This window comes from Salmo salar, chromosome 20, assembly GCF_965601325.2.
Source record: "Salmo salar chromosome 20, fSalSal1, whole genome shotgun sequence".
Classification (NCBI taxonomy): Eukaryota; Metazoa; Chordata; class Actinopteri; order Salmoniformes; family Salmonidae; genus Salmo; species Salmo salar.
The window spans coordinates 24,394,269-24,409,183 of NC_138310.1; the positions used below are offsets into that span (position 1 = coordinate 24,394,269).

A 14,915-nucleotide genomic window follows, 5' to 3' on the forward strand; every position below is an offset into this window, starting at 1 on the left:
CACTATTGTTTTCACTATATATTTTACCTCTTGGGGATGTCATTCGAAAACATAATGTTAAATTTCACTGCTATGCAGACGACACACAGCTGTACATTTCAATGAAACATGGTGAAGCCCCAAAATTGCCCTCGCTAGAAGCCTGTGTTTCAGACATAAAGAAGTGGATGGCTGCAAACTTTCTACTTTTAAACTCGGACAAAACAGAGATGCTTGTTCTAGGTCCCAAGAAACAAAGAGATCTTCTGTTGAATCTGACAATTAATCTGGATGGTTGTACAGTCGTCTCAAATAAAACTGTGAAGGACCTCGGCGTTACTCTGGACCCTGATCTCTCTTTTGAAGAACATATCAAGACTGTTTCAAGGACAGCTTTTTTCCATCTACGTAACATTGCAAAAATCAGAAATTTTCTGTCCAAAAATGACGCAGAAAAATTAATCCATGCTTTTGTTACTTCTAGGCTGGACTACTGCAATGCTCTACTTTCCGGCTACCCGGATAAAGCACTAAATAAACTTCAGTTAGTGCTAAATACGGCTGCTAGAATCCTGACTAGAACCAAAAAATTTGATCATATTACTCCAGTGTTAGCCTCCCTACACTGGCTTCCTGTTAAGGCAAGGGCTGATTTCAAGGTTTTACTGCTAACCTACAAAGCATTACATGGGCTTGCTCCTACCTATCTTTCCGATTTGGTCCTGCCGTACATACCTACACGTACGCTACGGTCACAAGACGCAGGCCTCCTAATTGTCCCTAGAATTTCTAAGCAAACGGCTGGAGGTAGGGCTTTCTCCTATAGAGCTCCATTTTTATGGAATGGTCTGCCTACCAATGTGAGAGACGCAGACTCAGTCTCAACCTTTAAGTCTTTACTGAAGACTTATCTCTTCAGTAGGTCCTATGATTAAGTATAGTCTGGCCCAGGAGTGTGAAGGTGAACGGAAAGGCTGGAGCAACGAACCGCCCTTGCTGTCTCTGCCTTGCCGGTTCCCCTCTTTCCACTGGGATTCTCTGCCTCTAACCCTTTTACAGAGGCTGAGTCACTGGCCTACTGGTGTTCTTCCATGCCGTCCATGGGAGGGGTGCGTCACTTGAGTGGGTTGAGTCACTGACGTGGTCTTCCTGTCTGGGTTGGCGCCCCCCCCCCCCCCCCCCTTGGGTTGTGCCATGGCGGAGATCGTTGTGGGCTATACTCGGCCTTGTCTTAGGACGGTAAGTTGGTGGTTGGAGACATCCCTCTAGTGGTGTGGGGGCTGTGCTTTGGCAAAGTGGGTGGGGTTATATCCTGCCTGTTTGGCCCTGTCCGGGGGTATCATCGGATGGGGCCACAGTGTCTTCTGATCCCTCCTGTCTCAGCCTCCAGTATTTATGCTGCAGTAGTTTATGTGTCGGGGGGCTAGGGTCAGTCTGTTACATCTGGAGTATTTCTCTTGTCCTATCCGGTGTCCTGTGTGTATTTAAATATGCTCTCTCTAATTCTCTCTTTCTCTCTTTCTGTCTTTCTCTCGGAGGACCTGAGCCCTAGGACCATGCCTCAGGACTACCTGGTATGATGACTCCTTGCTGTCCCCAGTCCACCTGGCCGTGCTGCTGCTCCAGTTTCAACTGTTCTGCCTGCGGCTATGGAACCCTGACCTGTTCACCGGACGTGCTTGTTGCACCCTCGACAACTACTATGATTATTATTATTTGACCATGCTGGTCATTTATGAACATTTTAACATTTTAACATTTTGACCATGTTCTGTTTTAATATCCACCCTGCACAGCCAGAAGAGGACTGGCCACCCCTCATAGCCTGGTTCCTCTCTAGGTTTCTTCCTAGGTTTTTGGCCTTTCTAGGGAGTTTTTCCTAGGGAGTTTTTCCTAGCCACCGTGCTTCTTTCACATGCTTTGCTTGCTGTTTGGGGTTTTAGGCTGGGTTTCTGTACAGCACTTTGAGAATATCAGCTGATGTACGAAGGGCTATATAAAAATAAATTTGAAATTTGATTTGATTGTAACCAGTAGATGGCAGTAGAAGTGGAGTTTGTCTTTCTCACTTGTTTTAATTCCCTCTTCAACCACGTAAAAAAAAGGAAAAAGAAAGTCAGAGTTTTGGAAAGGGACTGACTGTAAGTTAGACACAATTACATCGTTTTCTGTGAAGCTGCCTGGAATGCACTTATATTGTAGCTATTTTCTTACTGTTGGGAAGTAGGACAAAGGAAGACCAGGAGTTTGCTGCATGTAGCCTGTGCTTGCTTGTCTCTTACCCAGTTATAAGAGCTTCCTGACTCCGTTGAGACGGACTAGATTCATAGCATCAGTGCATTCTCTGCCTCCACTGCACCCTTTCAGATAACTTATTTTCAATGCTGAAGAATACTGGATGAATATACAGAAATAAGGAATAGTTTTTTTGTACAAAGGGAAGGTTTTTCTCCACCTGTTTTCCAAAGTGGTTTTATTGTTCCTCTTATATGAAATAGGCTCCTCCAAACTGGAAAAATGTCTTTATATGGGTGCAGAGGCACCTGGTTACCAGTACTGCTTGGTGTTGTGAGTGTGCTGCTGGTGCTGACAGCTGGTAACGCCGGGCACAACCAGGACAGGGGGGACACTGGACCAGCCTGCTTCGGGAGCTTTGACCTCTACTTTGTTCTGGACAAGTGAGTTTGTCATTCATCATTCTCTTTCCACCTTATCTCTCCACTGCTTGTCATACACTATTGGGGGCAGAGTTCATAACTGTGTGTACAATGTACTATCAGTTGGCGAGAGAGAGACTCAAATATCACATTCATTTGTACATATGAACTGTATAACATCAGTGGTCACCAACCGGTCGATCTTCAAGACAATACACCCATGTGTAACTCTGTGTTGTTGTTTTTGTCGCACTGCTTTGCTTTATCTTGGCCAGGTCGCCGTTGTCAATGAGAACTTGTTCTCAACTGGCCTACCTGGTTAAATAAAGGTGAAATAAAAATAAATAAAAACGTTCCTAGTTGACCACCAAACATTTTTGTAGAAAAGCCAACGATACAGCCTTGCTCTTTTTTTTTCATGTTGCGCTGTTGGTGGAAGGTGTACTTGATTCAGAAGCCCTGCACACCAGGTAGGCGTAGAGTACCACAGTATGAGTCATAATACCCATAAAACCTAGTGGTCAAACAGGGAAATGGTTCCAATCATTTTTCCCATTGGGGATTTTAGGAACACTTAAAATAAGGCCTGTGTTTGATGTAGGCTTACCCTGGCGTGACGTTTTGATAACCATGTAAGTCTCTTTAGAACAATGTGACCATGAGAGGCTGAGACTAATGCTGTGTTCAACTGAAAACCTCATACTTCCGACATCTGACTAGGAAAAATCATTTTGAACGGTCATCCAACTCGGAATTCCAAGTCGGAAACTCGGGCATCTTTCTAGAACTCCGACTTCACGAGCTGAAGATCAGTGACGTCATGATTTGTCCTTGTTGCCTTGAAAGCACCATGACAGATGCAGGTACCATTAATCCAGTAAAATAAAACAGCTAATTATTTAAATTTATGCTCAGCTGTGCCTTGCAAGTGCTACAACTGATCTAATTTATCAAAGCTTGAGTTTTGAAATATAATATTGTCTGAGAAGAACAATATTGGCAGGCCAGGCATATAGCCAATATGCTGTGATAATGTATTAGGCCTACTGCACAAATCAAATTCTTTATAGAACTGTTTTTATTAGGTTAATGTTACATTTTGTAAATCATGTTTAAAAAAAAAAATAATCATAATCTGAGTGGTACATCTTGACTTGCATTTTGACTGAGATAGTGATCTTGACTCAAATGTTGGTGACCACTGGTGTACATGAATCTTGGCAAAGTTCGTTCCTGTTTGGTCACGTTTCTGTGTGTCAAATAAAAACACCCTAATTATTGGTTGACAATAGAGCCTCCCACAATGCAATCTATGGCTGCAGGGTGAAGTTGGTAAAGAGCAACTGCAGAAACTTGCAGTCAAAATTACCTTTGATCACATGGTTTTTGTAAAGTTCATGCAGTAGTCATGTAGGCGCAAAACGGGACAATTTTATCCCCATAATGTAGCACACTTTGGAAGGCTTGACAGAAGTGATCCACTTGAAAGCGTCTAGCGTTTTCAAATGTTGTCATACTTGGCAGGGCTGGACTACTGCATTGGGGCCCAGGGACACTGAGGGGGGGCAGCTAACTTACAGCATTTCAACACATTTTGTCATGAGGCTAAGATAAAATGTTGTAGTTTTAAGCTACTTTGCTGCAATTCTACACTTTGTCATGGGGCAGAGTTTTTGTTGTTGCTGTTTTATAGCTCATCTCATGCTTTTGTTTAGAGAGAAAATGTTGCAGTTTTAAAGAACATTTTCTCAAATTCTACACATTTTGTTACATGGGGGCTCCCCCAACATATTGTGTGGGGGTTTGGGATCCCAGGGCATGTGCCCTGCATGCCCGTTTGGTAATCAGGCCTTGATACTTGGACATGTTCAGGAATGTTATTATCAAGACCCCTGGTGAAACCATTTCTATTTTATTTTGCCATATGCTGGCAAAAAAATGTGAAGTGTTTTCTCAGTGTCTGTTTATTTGATAGGTGTAATAATCTGATATAACCTCATTGCTATATTTATGTGTACTTTATACAATGTTGAAGGCATTCTGAATGCAAAACAATATAACCTAATCTTTGAAAACCTGCATCTTACAAAACATATCTGGTATTTACTTCCCCTGAGGGGCATTGATCAAGCATTGGGACAATTCTGAAAATGTTATCCCCATAATGCAACACACTTTAGAAGGCGGTCACATGAGCCTCTTTAAAACTCTTCACAAAAGCAGTGTTTACCTGTCCGCTGTTTTCTTGAGTTACATACAATTCTAAAAGTACTCAGACCACATTTTGTTATGTTACAGCCTTATTCTAAAATTGATGAGGAAATGTTTTATTTAATCCATCTACACACAATACCCCATAACGACAAAGTGAAAAAACAGAAAAACCTTATTTCCGTAAGTATTCAGACCCTTTGCTATGGAACTCGAAATTGAGCTCAGGTCCATCCTGTTTCCATTGATCATCCTTGAGATGTTTCTACAACTTGATTGGAGTCCACCTGTGGTAAATTCAATTAATTGGACATGATTTAGAAAGACACACACACACACACACACACACACCTGTCTATATAAGGTCCCACAGTTGACAGTGCATATCAGAGCAAAAACCAAGCCATGAGGTTGAAGGAATTGTCAGTAGAGCTCCGAGACAGGATTGTGTCGATGCACAGATCTGGGGAAGGGTATCAAAAAATGTCTGCAGCATTGCAGCTCCCCAAGAACACAGTGGCCTCAATCATTGTTAAATGGAAGTAGTGTAGAACCACCAAGACTCTTGCTAGAGCTGGCCGCCTAGCCAAACTGAGCAATTGGGGCAGAATGGCCTTGGTTCGGGTGGTGACCAACTCTGACAGAGTGCCACAGTTCCTCTGTGGAGATGGGAGTACCTTCCAGAAGGACAACCATCTCTGCAGCACTCCACCAATCAGGTGTTTATGGTAGAGTGGCCAGATGGAAGCCACTCCTCAGTAAAAGGCGCATGACAGCCTGCTTTGAGTTTGCCAAAAGGCACCTAAAGGACTCAGACCATGAGAAACAAGATTCTCTGTTCTAATTAAACCAAGATTGAACTCTTTGGCCTGAATGCCAAGCGTCACATCTGGTGGAAACCTGGCACCATCCCTATGGTGAGAGATGGTGGTGGCAGCATCATGCTGTGGGGATGTTTTTCAGCGGCAGGGACTCGGAGACTAGTCGGGAAAGATGAACGGAGCAAAGTACAGAGAGATCCTTGATGAAAACCTGCTCCAGAGTGCTCAGGACTTCAGACTGGGTTGAAGGTTCACCTTCCAACTGGACAACAACCCTAAGCACACAGCCAAGACGACGCAGGAGTGGCTTCAGGATAAATCACTGAATGTCCTTGAGTGGCCCAGCCAGAGCCCGGACTTGAACCAGATCGAACATCTCTGGAGAGACCCGGAAATAGCTGTGCAGCGATTTCCCCCCGTCCAACCTGACAGAGCTTGAGAGGATCTGCAAGAAGAATGGGAGAAACTCCCCAAAAGCAGGTGTGTCAAGCTTGTAGGCTGTAATCACTGCCAACGGTGCTTCAACAAAGTACTGAGTAAAGGGTCTGAATACTTACGGAAATGTGATATTTCTTTTTTTTTTAAATAAATTAGCCAAAAATTGTAAACTGTTTTTGCTTTGTCATTATGGGGTATTGTGTGTAGATTGATGAGGGGGAAAAACAATTGAATCCATTTCAGAATTAGGCTGGAACAAAATGTGGAAAAAGTCAAGGGGTCTGAATACTTTACAAATGAACTGTAGATTTCCAAGAACCGTGTTTATCTCTGTGTGACTAACATGTGGACAAATCAATCCTGCGTGCAACTAACTAGCTTGCTGATTCTTGCATGTTTTCATTTTCACTCAGCCGTGTTGTTGGCTTTGGACTGATTGAATGGTACTGTCTGTTTCATGGAGCTGCCCCAGTTTTTAGCATTTCAACCACAACCAATAATATCTCATTTATGCCACCCTATCATATTCTCAGATGTATTTCTACTGTAGGTAGACTTTCCCTGTCACTTCTGCACTAGTTCTCCTTAGTGTTAGTTTACCCAAATTATCAAACTATATATTGGCTTCCTTACCCTCCATCAAAAGGGCCTAATTATTGTGAGCAAATCAAATCAGAGTTTGAGTCACATGCACAGGATCGCAGATGTAATTGCAGGGTACAGCGAAATACTTATGCTCCAATAATGTAGGTCAGAGAAGTGAGTGAAACAATAATACAAATAATAATACTAAGTAAAATAATATAAAAATGCGTGGCTGTGTGTATGTATCTCTATCCAGGCTGTATCACATCCGGTCGTGATTGGGAGTCCCATAGGGCGGCGCACAATTGGCCCAGCGTTGTCCGGGTTTGGTCGGGATAGGCAGTCATTGTAAATAATAATTTGTTCTTAACTGACTTGCCTAGTTAAATAAATAAAAAAATAATAATAAAAAATAAAAATAATATATATATATATATATATATATATATATATATATATATATATATATATATACTGAACAAAAAAATAAACGCAACATGGAAAGTGTTGGTGCCATGTTTCATGAGCTGAAATAAGATTCCAGATATTTTCCAGACGCACAAAGCTTATTTCTCTCATGTTGTGCAAAAATTAGTTTGCATGCCTGTTAGGGAGCATTTGTCCTTTGCCAAGATAATCCATCCACCTGACTGGTGTGGCATATCAAGGGCTGATTAAACAGCATGATCATTACACAGGTGCAGCTTGTGCTGGGGACAATAAAAGGCCACTCAAATGTGCAGTTTTGTCACACAGCACAATGCCACAGTTTTGAGGGAGCGTGCAATTGGCATGCTGACTGCAGGAATGTCCACCAGAGCTGTTGCCAGACAATTTAATGTTCCTTTCTCTACCATAAGCCGCCTCCGACGACATTTTAGAGAATTTGGCAGTGCGTCCAACCGGCCTCACAACAGCAGACCACGTGTAACCACGCCAGCCCAGGACCTCCGCATCTGGCTCCTTCACCAGCCACCCGGACAGCTGATGAAACCCCAGTGGGTGGGCCTATGCTCTCCCAGGCCTACCCATGGCTGCGCTCCTGCCAGTCATGTGAAATCTGTAGGTTAGGGCCTAATAAATTAATTTAAATTGACTGATTTACTTATAAGAACTGTAACGCAGTCAAATCTTAATTATTGCATTTTATATTTTTGTTTGTGTGTGTGTGTATTTATTTACAACTAGTTTTAAATTCTATACAGTTGTTGCAGTTAAGTGGCAACGTGTGTAAATAAGGATATTTGTCCATAGTGTGAGGTTACAAGGATAAATGTCCATTAGGGGGGCAGGGGGTAGAAGCTATTGGGCAGTTTATTTTTGCCATGATGCTCCTATATTGCCTGCGTCTGAGTGATGAAAGCGGTGAGAACAGGCTGTGGCTCGGGTGGCTGAGGTCCCTGATGATTTTCTTGGTCTTCCTGCGACACCTGGTGTTGTAGGTGCCCACGAGGGCAGACAGTGTGCGTCATCTGTAGAACCTTGTGGTCAGGAGTTGCCGTACCAGGCTGATGCAGCCCAACAGTGTGCTCTCGATGGTGCACCTGTCCAACACTGTGAGGGCCCTCGAGAACAGGCCGAATTTTGTAAACATCCTGCTTTCTTCACCACGGCGTCTTTGTGGTTTGACCATTTCAGCTCCTCTGAGATGTGTACACAGAGAAACTTTAAAAGTTTTTGACCGTCTCCACGGCAGCCCCGTGGATGGGGGCGTGCCTAGCCTGGTTCCCCCTGAAGTCCACAATTGGCTCCTTTGTTTTGCTGACTTTGAGGGAGGAGTTGTTTACCTTGCACCACGCCATCAGAGTGCCTACCTCATCTCTGTAGGCCGTCTCGTCGTTGTTGCTAATCATGCCTACTACTGTCGTGTCATCAGCGATTTTGATGGCGTTGGAACTATTCCCCCGTGTTGAGGGTCAGTGTGGAGGAGGTGATATTACCTACCTTCACCACCTGGGGATGGCCGTCAGGAAGTTTAGGACCCAGTTCTATATGGAGGAGTTAAGTTCCAGGGCCGAGAATACTATGGTATTTAAGACCAAGCTGTAGTCGATTTACAGCATCTTCACTTGTGCATTCCCTTTTTCCAGGTGGGTGAGGGCAGTGGATCTTTCGGGCATACCTAATGATGGGGTAAAATAGAGCCTCTTCTGGTTTTAATAGATATTGCTACCCTCTGAACTCCTCCAATACTTTCAAATGACAAAACTCATTACCTTATTGCCTGCATGATTATTTGTCTAATGTGGGTGAGCAGGCTTCAGCTCAGTCCTCTTTCATTTGGGTCTGCCTTTTCCTCTCCTCCATTGTTTAATCTCTTACTCGTGGATGAAGATTGTTTTTCCTTTTGCCCTACATCAGAACGCCAACTCCAGGCAGACATTTCTGTGGTGGCATAACATTTTAGCTAAGTGGAAATTCAGGCAGACATCTCAAATTGTAAGATTCAAGACTGATGTAGGGAGTATGATGAACATACTGCTGTGTGTGTGCACAATGTTTTGCTAACAGAAAATGCATAAAAAAGGAGAATGTTAGACACCAGGAGGTTGGTGGCCCCTTAATTGGGGAGGGCGGGCTCGTGGTAATGGCTGGAGCGGAATAGGTGGAATGCTATCAAATACATCAAACACATTCCATTTGCTCCATTCCAGCCATTATTTTGAACAGTCTCCTCTGATTCTGTATTATATGTAGTAGTTTCTTTTTTATTAGGATCTCCATTAGCTGATGTGGAAGAGTCCCATGTGGTCATTCATGGGTCTATGTAGTCATTCTCCTTCTGCTTTCCTCTACCTCTCTTTGTTTGAACTGATATCCCTTTTTACCATAACTGTCTGTCTGATCATCACTCCTCTCTGTATTAACTCCTCTGTGTGTCTGCAGAACCCTTTCTCCATTAGGTCCAGATGTTCCAATGTTTCAGCCTTTTGGCTGCGCCGTCTGTGCTGGGACTTGTATCCTGGTAACAATGGATAAAGAGGTGTTTTGAGAAATGCTCTGAGAGGGAGAAAGAAGAGGGCAGTGAAATAAGAGGATAGGAGTAAAGACAGGAATTAAAAGAATGACACACAGAAAGACGAAGTCATATGGCCGGCCGGTCAACCTACTGTCAACAAAATGTAATTGTAAGAAACAATTATCAAGGTTAGAGTTCAGTGATTTTTGAACTGTTGAAAAGTGACAGCCCAAGTATAAAGACCGTAAAGTACATACTCATGGGCAATTATTTTTTTTGAGCAAAATAGTGTTTTCAAAAAGTATATTTTTAGACACAACTGAAAACATCAAGGAGTACGGCATTCAATGAGTTGGTCTGATGGGAAGTTGTGATGTCATCGACCTCCCCCTCCGTTGAGGAGCAATAGAGAACAAAAGAGGAAAGGCCCACCCTCCTACTTGTGATGTCATGACTTACCTGGACCACCTATTGAGATGTGCCTTTTGTTAACTAAATCAGGTGTTAAATGAGGTGAGAAGGAGACTGGAGTGCCACTTTAACAAAACATAATCATCAAATAAGGACAAGGAGATTTAAACCATAAAATTCTGTAATGAATCGGTCAGCTATGCATACGTAGTGATGTTGAGTACGGTACTACAGCCCCGTTAGACTGGCCTAATTGAAATACATAATAACTCAGGCATGTAGGCATAATGGCTGATCATTTACCTGACTCTAGTAACACATAATGGCTGATCATTTACCTGACTCTAGTAACACTGGGGGGGTAAAAACTGAGAAAAAAAACATGTATGAAATGAAATGTTTGAAATGTATGCATTCACTACTGTAAGTCGCTCTGGATAAGAGCATCTGCTAAATGACGTAAATGTAAATAATGGTCGATCATTTACCTGACTCCAATAAGATGGAGATCATTACTGGGGCTGCATTATAAACACATTGACAGTAATCTGAGAAGAAGGATTTCACTGATCTGCATCAGCATGAGATCATTGGTGCAGTCCAAAGATGGCAACTATCTAATCAATCAGCGTTATAGGCTACATTGTTGCTTTCCAACCAAGGTGTTTGCGTGTTCTAATGGAATGGGTGCTTCCGAAGCAATACCCTCATTTTCGGGAAAGAAGAGGCTTACAGGAGTGTTGCCACAGTACACACCGGCAGGGAAAGACTACATTCAGCCAAGATGAATATATTGGCAAACTGTAATGGTTGGATGGGATTTAAAAAAAAATGTATTTCACCTTTTATTTAACCAGGTAGGCCAGTTGAGAACAAGTTCTCATTTACAACTGCGACCTGGCCAAGATAAAGCAAAGCAGTGCGACACAAACAACAACACAGAGTTACACAAGGAATAAACAAACGTACAGTCAATAACACAATAGGAATCTATATACAGTGTGTGCAAATGAGGTGAGATTAGGGAGGTAAGGCAATAAATAGGCCGTAGTGGCAAAGTAATTACAATTTAGCAATTAAACACTGGAGTGATAAATGTGCAGAAGATGAATGTGCAAGTAGAGATACTGGGGTGCAAAGGAGCAAAAATAAATAACAATATGGGGATAAGGTATTTGGATGGGCTATTTACAGATGGGCTATGTACAGGTGCATTGATGTGTGAGCTGCTCTGACAGCTGATGCTTAAAGTTAGTGAGGGAGATATGAGTCTCCAGCTTCAGTGATTTAAAATGTTTTTTTTTTTTAATTCGTTTCAGTCATTGGCAGCAGAGAACTGGAAGGAAAGGCGGCCAAATGAGGAATAGGCTTTGGGGGTGACCAGTGAAATATACCTGCTGGAGCGCGTGCTACGGGTGTGTGCTGCTATGGTGATCAGTGAGCTGAGATAAGGCAGGGCTTTATAGATGAGGTGGAGCCAGTGGGTTTGGCGACGAAAATGAAGCGAGGGCCAGCCAACGAGAGCATACAGGTCGCAGTGGTGGGTAGTATACGGGGCTTTGGTGACAAAATGGCTGGCACTGTGATAGACTGCATCCAATTTGCTGAGTAGTGTTGGAGGCTATTTTGTAAATGACATCGCCAAAGTCAAGGATCGGAAGGATAGTCAGTTTTACGAGGGTATGTTTGGCAGCATGAGTGAAGGATGCTTTGTTGTGAAATAGGAAGCCGATTCTAGATTTCATTTTGGATTGGAGATGCTTAATGTGAGTCTGGAAGGAGAGTTTACAGTCTAACCAGACACCTAGGTATTTGTAATTGTCCACATATGTGATGCTGGATGGGCGGGCAGGTGCGGGCAGCAATTGGTTGAAAAGCATGCATTTAGTTTTATTTGCATTTAAGAGCAGTTGGAGGCCACGGAAGGAGAGTTGTATGGCATTGAAGCTCGTCTGGAGGTTAGTTAAGTGTCCAAAGAAGGGCCAGAAGTATACAGAATGGTGTCGTCTGCGTATAGGTGGATCAGAGAATCACCAGCAGCAAGAGTGACATCATTGATGTACTGTATACAGAGAAGAGAGTCAGCCCGAGAATTGAACCCTGTGGCACCCCCATAGAGACTGCCAGAGATCCGTTCAACAGGCCCTCCGATTTGACACACTGAACTCTGTCTGAGAAGTAGTTGGTAAACCAGGCGAGGCAGTCATTTGAGAAACCAAGGCTGTTGAGTCTGCCGATAAGAATACGGTGATTGACAGAGTCGAAAGCCTTGGCCAGGTCGATTAATATGGCTGCACAGTATTGTCTTTTAACGATTGCGGTTATGATATCGTTTAGGACCTTGAGCGTGGCTGAGGTGCACCCATGACCAGCTCGGAAACCAGATTGCATAGCGGAGAAGGTACGGTGGGATTCGAAATGGTCGGTGATCTGTTTGTTAACTTGGCTTTCGAAGACTTTAGAAAGGCAGGGTAGGATAGATATAGGTCTATAACAGTTTGGGTCTAGTGTCTCCCCCTTTGAAGAGGGGGATGACCGCGGCAGCTTTCCAATCTTTAGGGATCTCAGACGATACGAAAGAGGTTGAACAGGATAGTAATAGGGGTTGCAACAATTGCGGCGGATAATTTTAGAAAGAGAGGGTCCAGATTGTCTATCCCAGCTGATTTGTAGGGGTCCAGATTTTGCAACTCTTTCAGAACATCTGCTATCTGTATTTGGGTGAAGGAGAAATAGGGGAGGTTTGGGCAAGTTGCTGTGGGGGGTACAGGGCTGTTGACCGGGGTGGGGGTTGCCAGGTGGAAAGCATGGCCAGCCGTAGAAAAATGCTTATTGAAATTCTCAATTATCGTGGATTCATCGGTGGTGACAGTGTTTCCTAGCCTCAGTGCAGTGGGCAGCTGGGAGGAGGTGTTGTTATTTTCCATGGACTTTACAGTGTCCCAGAACTTTTAGGAGTTTGTGCTACAGGATACACATTTCTGTTTGAAAAAGCTATCCTTTGCTTTCCTAACTGCTTGTGTATATTGGTTCCTAACTTCCCTGAAAAGTTTCATATCGCGGGGGCTATTCGATGCTAATGCAGTACACCACAGGATGTTTTTGTGCTGGTCAAGGGCAGTCAGGTCTGGAGTGAACCAAGGGCTAAAATCTGTTCCTGGTTCCACATTTTTTTGAATGGGGTATGCTTATTTAAGATGGTGAGGAAGGCACTTTTAAAGATTAACCAGGCATCCTCTACTGACGGAATGAGGTCAATATCCTTCCAGGATACCCGGGCCAGGTCGATTAGAAAGGCCTGCTCGCTGAAGTGTTTTAGGGAGCGTTTGACAGTGATGGGGGGTGGTCGTTTGACCGCAGACCCATTACGGACAAAGGCATTGAGGCAGTGATTGCTGAGATCCTGGTTGAAGACAGCAGAGGTGTATTTAGAGGGCAAGTTGGTCAGGATGATATCTATGTGGGTGCTCGTGTTTACAGATTTGGGGTTGTACCTGGTGGGTTCATTGATCATTTGTGTGAGATTGAGGGCATCTATCTTAGATTGTAGGACGGCCGGGGTGTTAAGCATAGGATACAGCGGGATGTGCAGAATAAGTAGCACAAAGTCGAGTAAAAAGTCTGAGTGCAGAAAAAAAGATTGTAGAAAGGTGTACATGTATTACCTGGCGGCATTTAGCCTAGCGGTTAATACCGTTGGGCCTGTAACCAAAAGGTCGCTGGTTTGAATCCCGGCAAGGTGGAAAAAATCTGTCGTTCTGCCCTTGAGCATGGCAGTTAACCCCCAACAACAACTGCTCCCTGGGCGCCGACGATGCAGACATCAATTTAAGGCAGACTCCTTTCAGTTTAATGCATTCAGTTGTGCAACTTACTAGGTATCCCCTTTCCCCTTTGTGTCAAACAGTCTTTTACTGTGCAATAGGATTCACATAATAGTGAAAATGTTTAAAGCAGATGCTGCCTTTCTACAATACAGATAGATACAGTACACACTGATTCCCCTGACTCTTGTCCCCCATCTGTCAGATAGTCCTTAACCTCTCCACTTCCTCCAGACTGTTATACAAAACACTCATCAACATGTTATCTCTCTTTACAGATCTGGGAGTGTGCAGCACCACTGGATTGAAATCTATCACTTTGTGGAACATCTGGCTCATAAGTTCATAAGGTGAGAATAGTTTACAAAGACCCTGTGATATAAAGTCAATATAAAAAAAACGTAACTGTTAACCGTGTGTGTGTGGGTATGAATGTCTACGAGATAAAGATACTAGATTAACCCCCCCTTCTATCTCTGACTATACTAAAAATGTACTTTCTATGCCTGTTACATGTGGTTGTCCCACCTAGTGCATTCATCTTAAGATAGCTAACTGTAGTCGCTCTGGATAAGAGTGTCTGCAATATGATTAAAATATAAAAAATGTAAAGAAAGTTAATATACTGTATAAATGTTGTCAATTTCTCTCCAGTCCACAGCTGCGCATGTCCTTCATTGTGTTCTCCACTGAGGGAAGGATTTTGATGCGGCTCACAGAGGACAGGTGAGGGAACAAACTTTTCTTTCTTAGGATTTGGGGTATTACCTCTCCGCAAGATGTCAGGTATTTGCTGATTCTGAACTGAGTTGATTATCAAGAATCCAGAGAAACACGCAGGATTTGTTTAAGGTTCATTGAATTAGAGACATAAGAATCACAGAGAACAATACCCTCACATTGAGCTTGACTGACAATGCTGTCAATCCTTTGGCAAACTGTAAGCTTCAGCATATGGCTCACAATATATTACGTGTCGCATATGTGTCTAATCTTTCCTTAGGCACATTGTCCACGCAGGCACTGAAAC

General features: G+C 43.3%; 1 protein-coding gene across 1 annotated transcript in view; it reads left to right on the plus strand.

Moving 5' to 3' along the window:
• The first annotated feature begins 2,116 nt into the window (after positions 1 to 2,116).
• The window catches only part of LOC106579845 (anthrax toxin receptor 1), a 47,559-nt gene continuing 34,760 nt past the window's right edge, over positions 2,117 to 14,915 (plus strand). Inside the window, exons 1-3 of the mRNA XM_014160125.3 lie at positions 2,117 to 2,657; positions 14,164 to 14,235; positions 14,540 to 14,611. Coding sequence (XP_014015600.1) covers positions 2,497 to 2,657; positions 14,164 to 14,235; positions 14,540 to 14,611 — 305 coding nt within the window. The 5' untranslated portion in view covers positions 2,117 to 2,496. The remainder of the gene's footprint in view (positions 2,658 to 14,163; positions 14,236 to 14,539; positions 14,612 to 14,915) is intronic.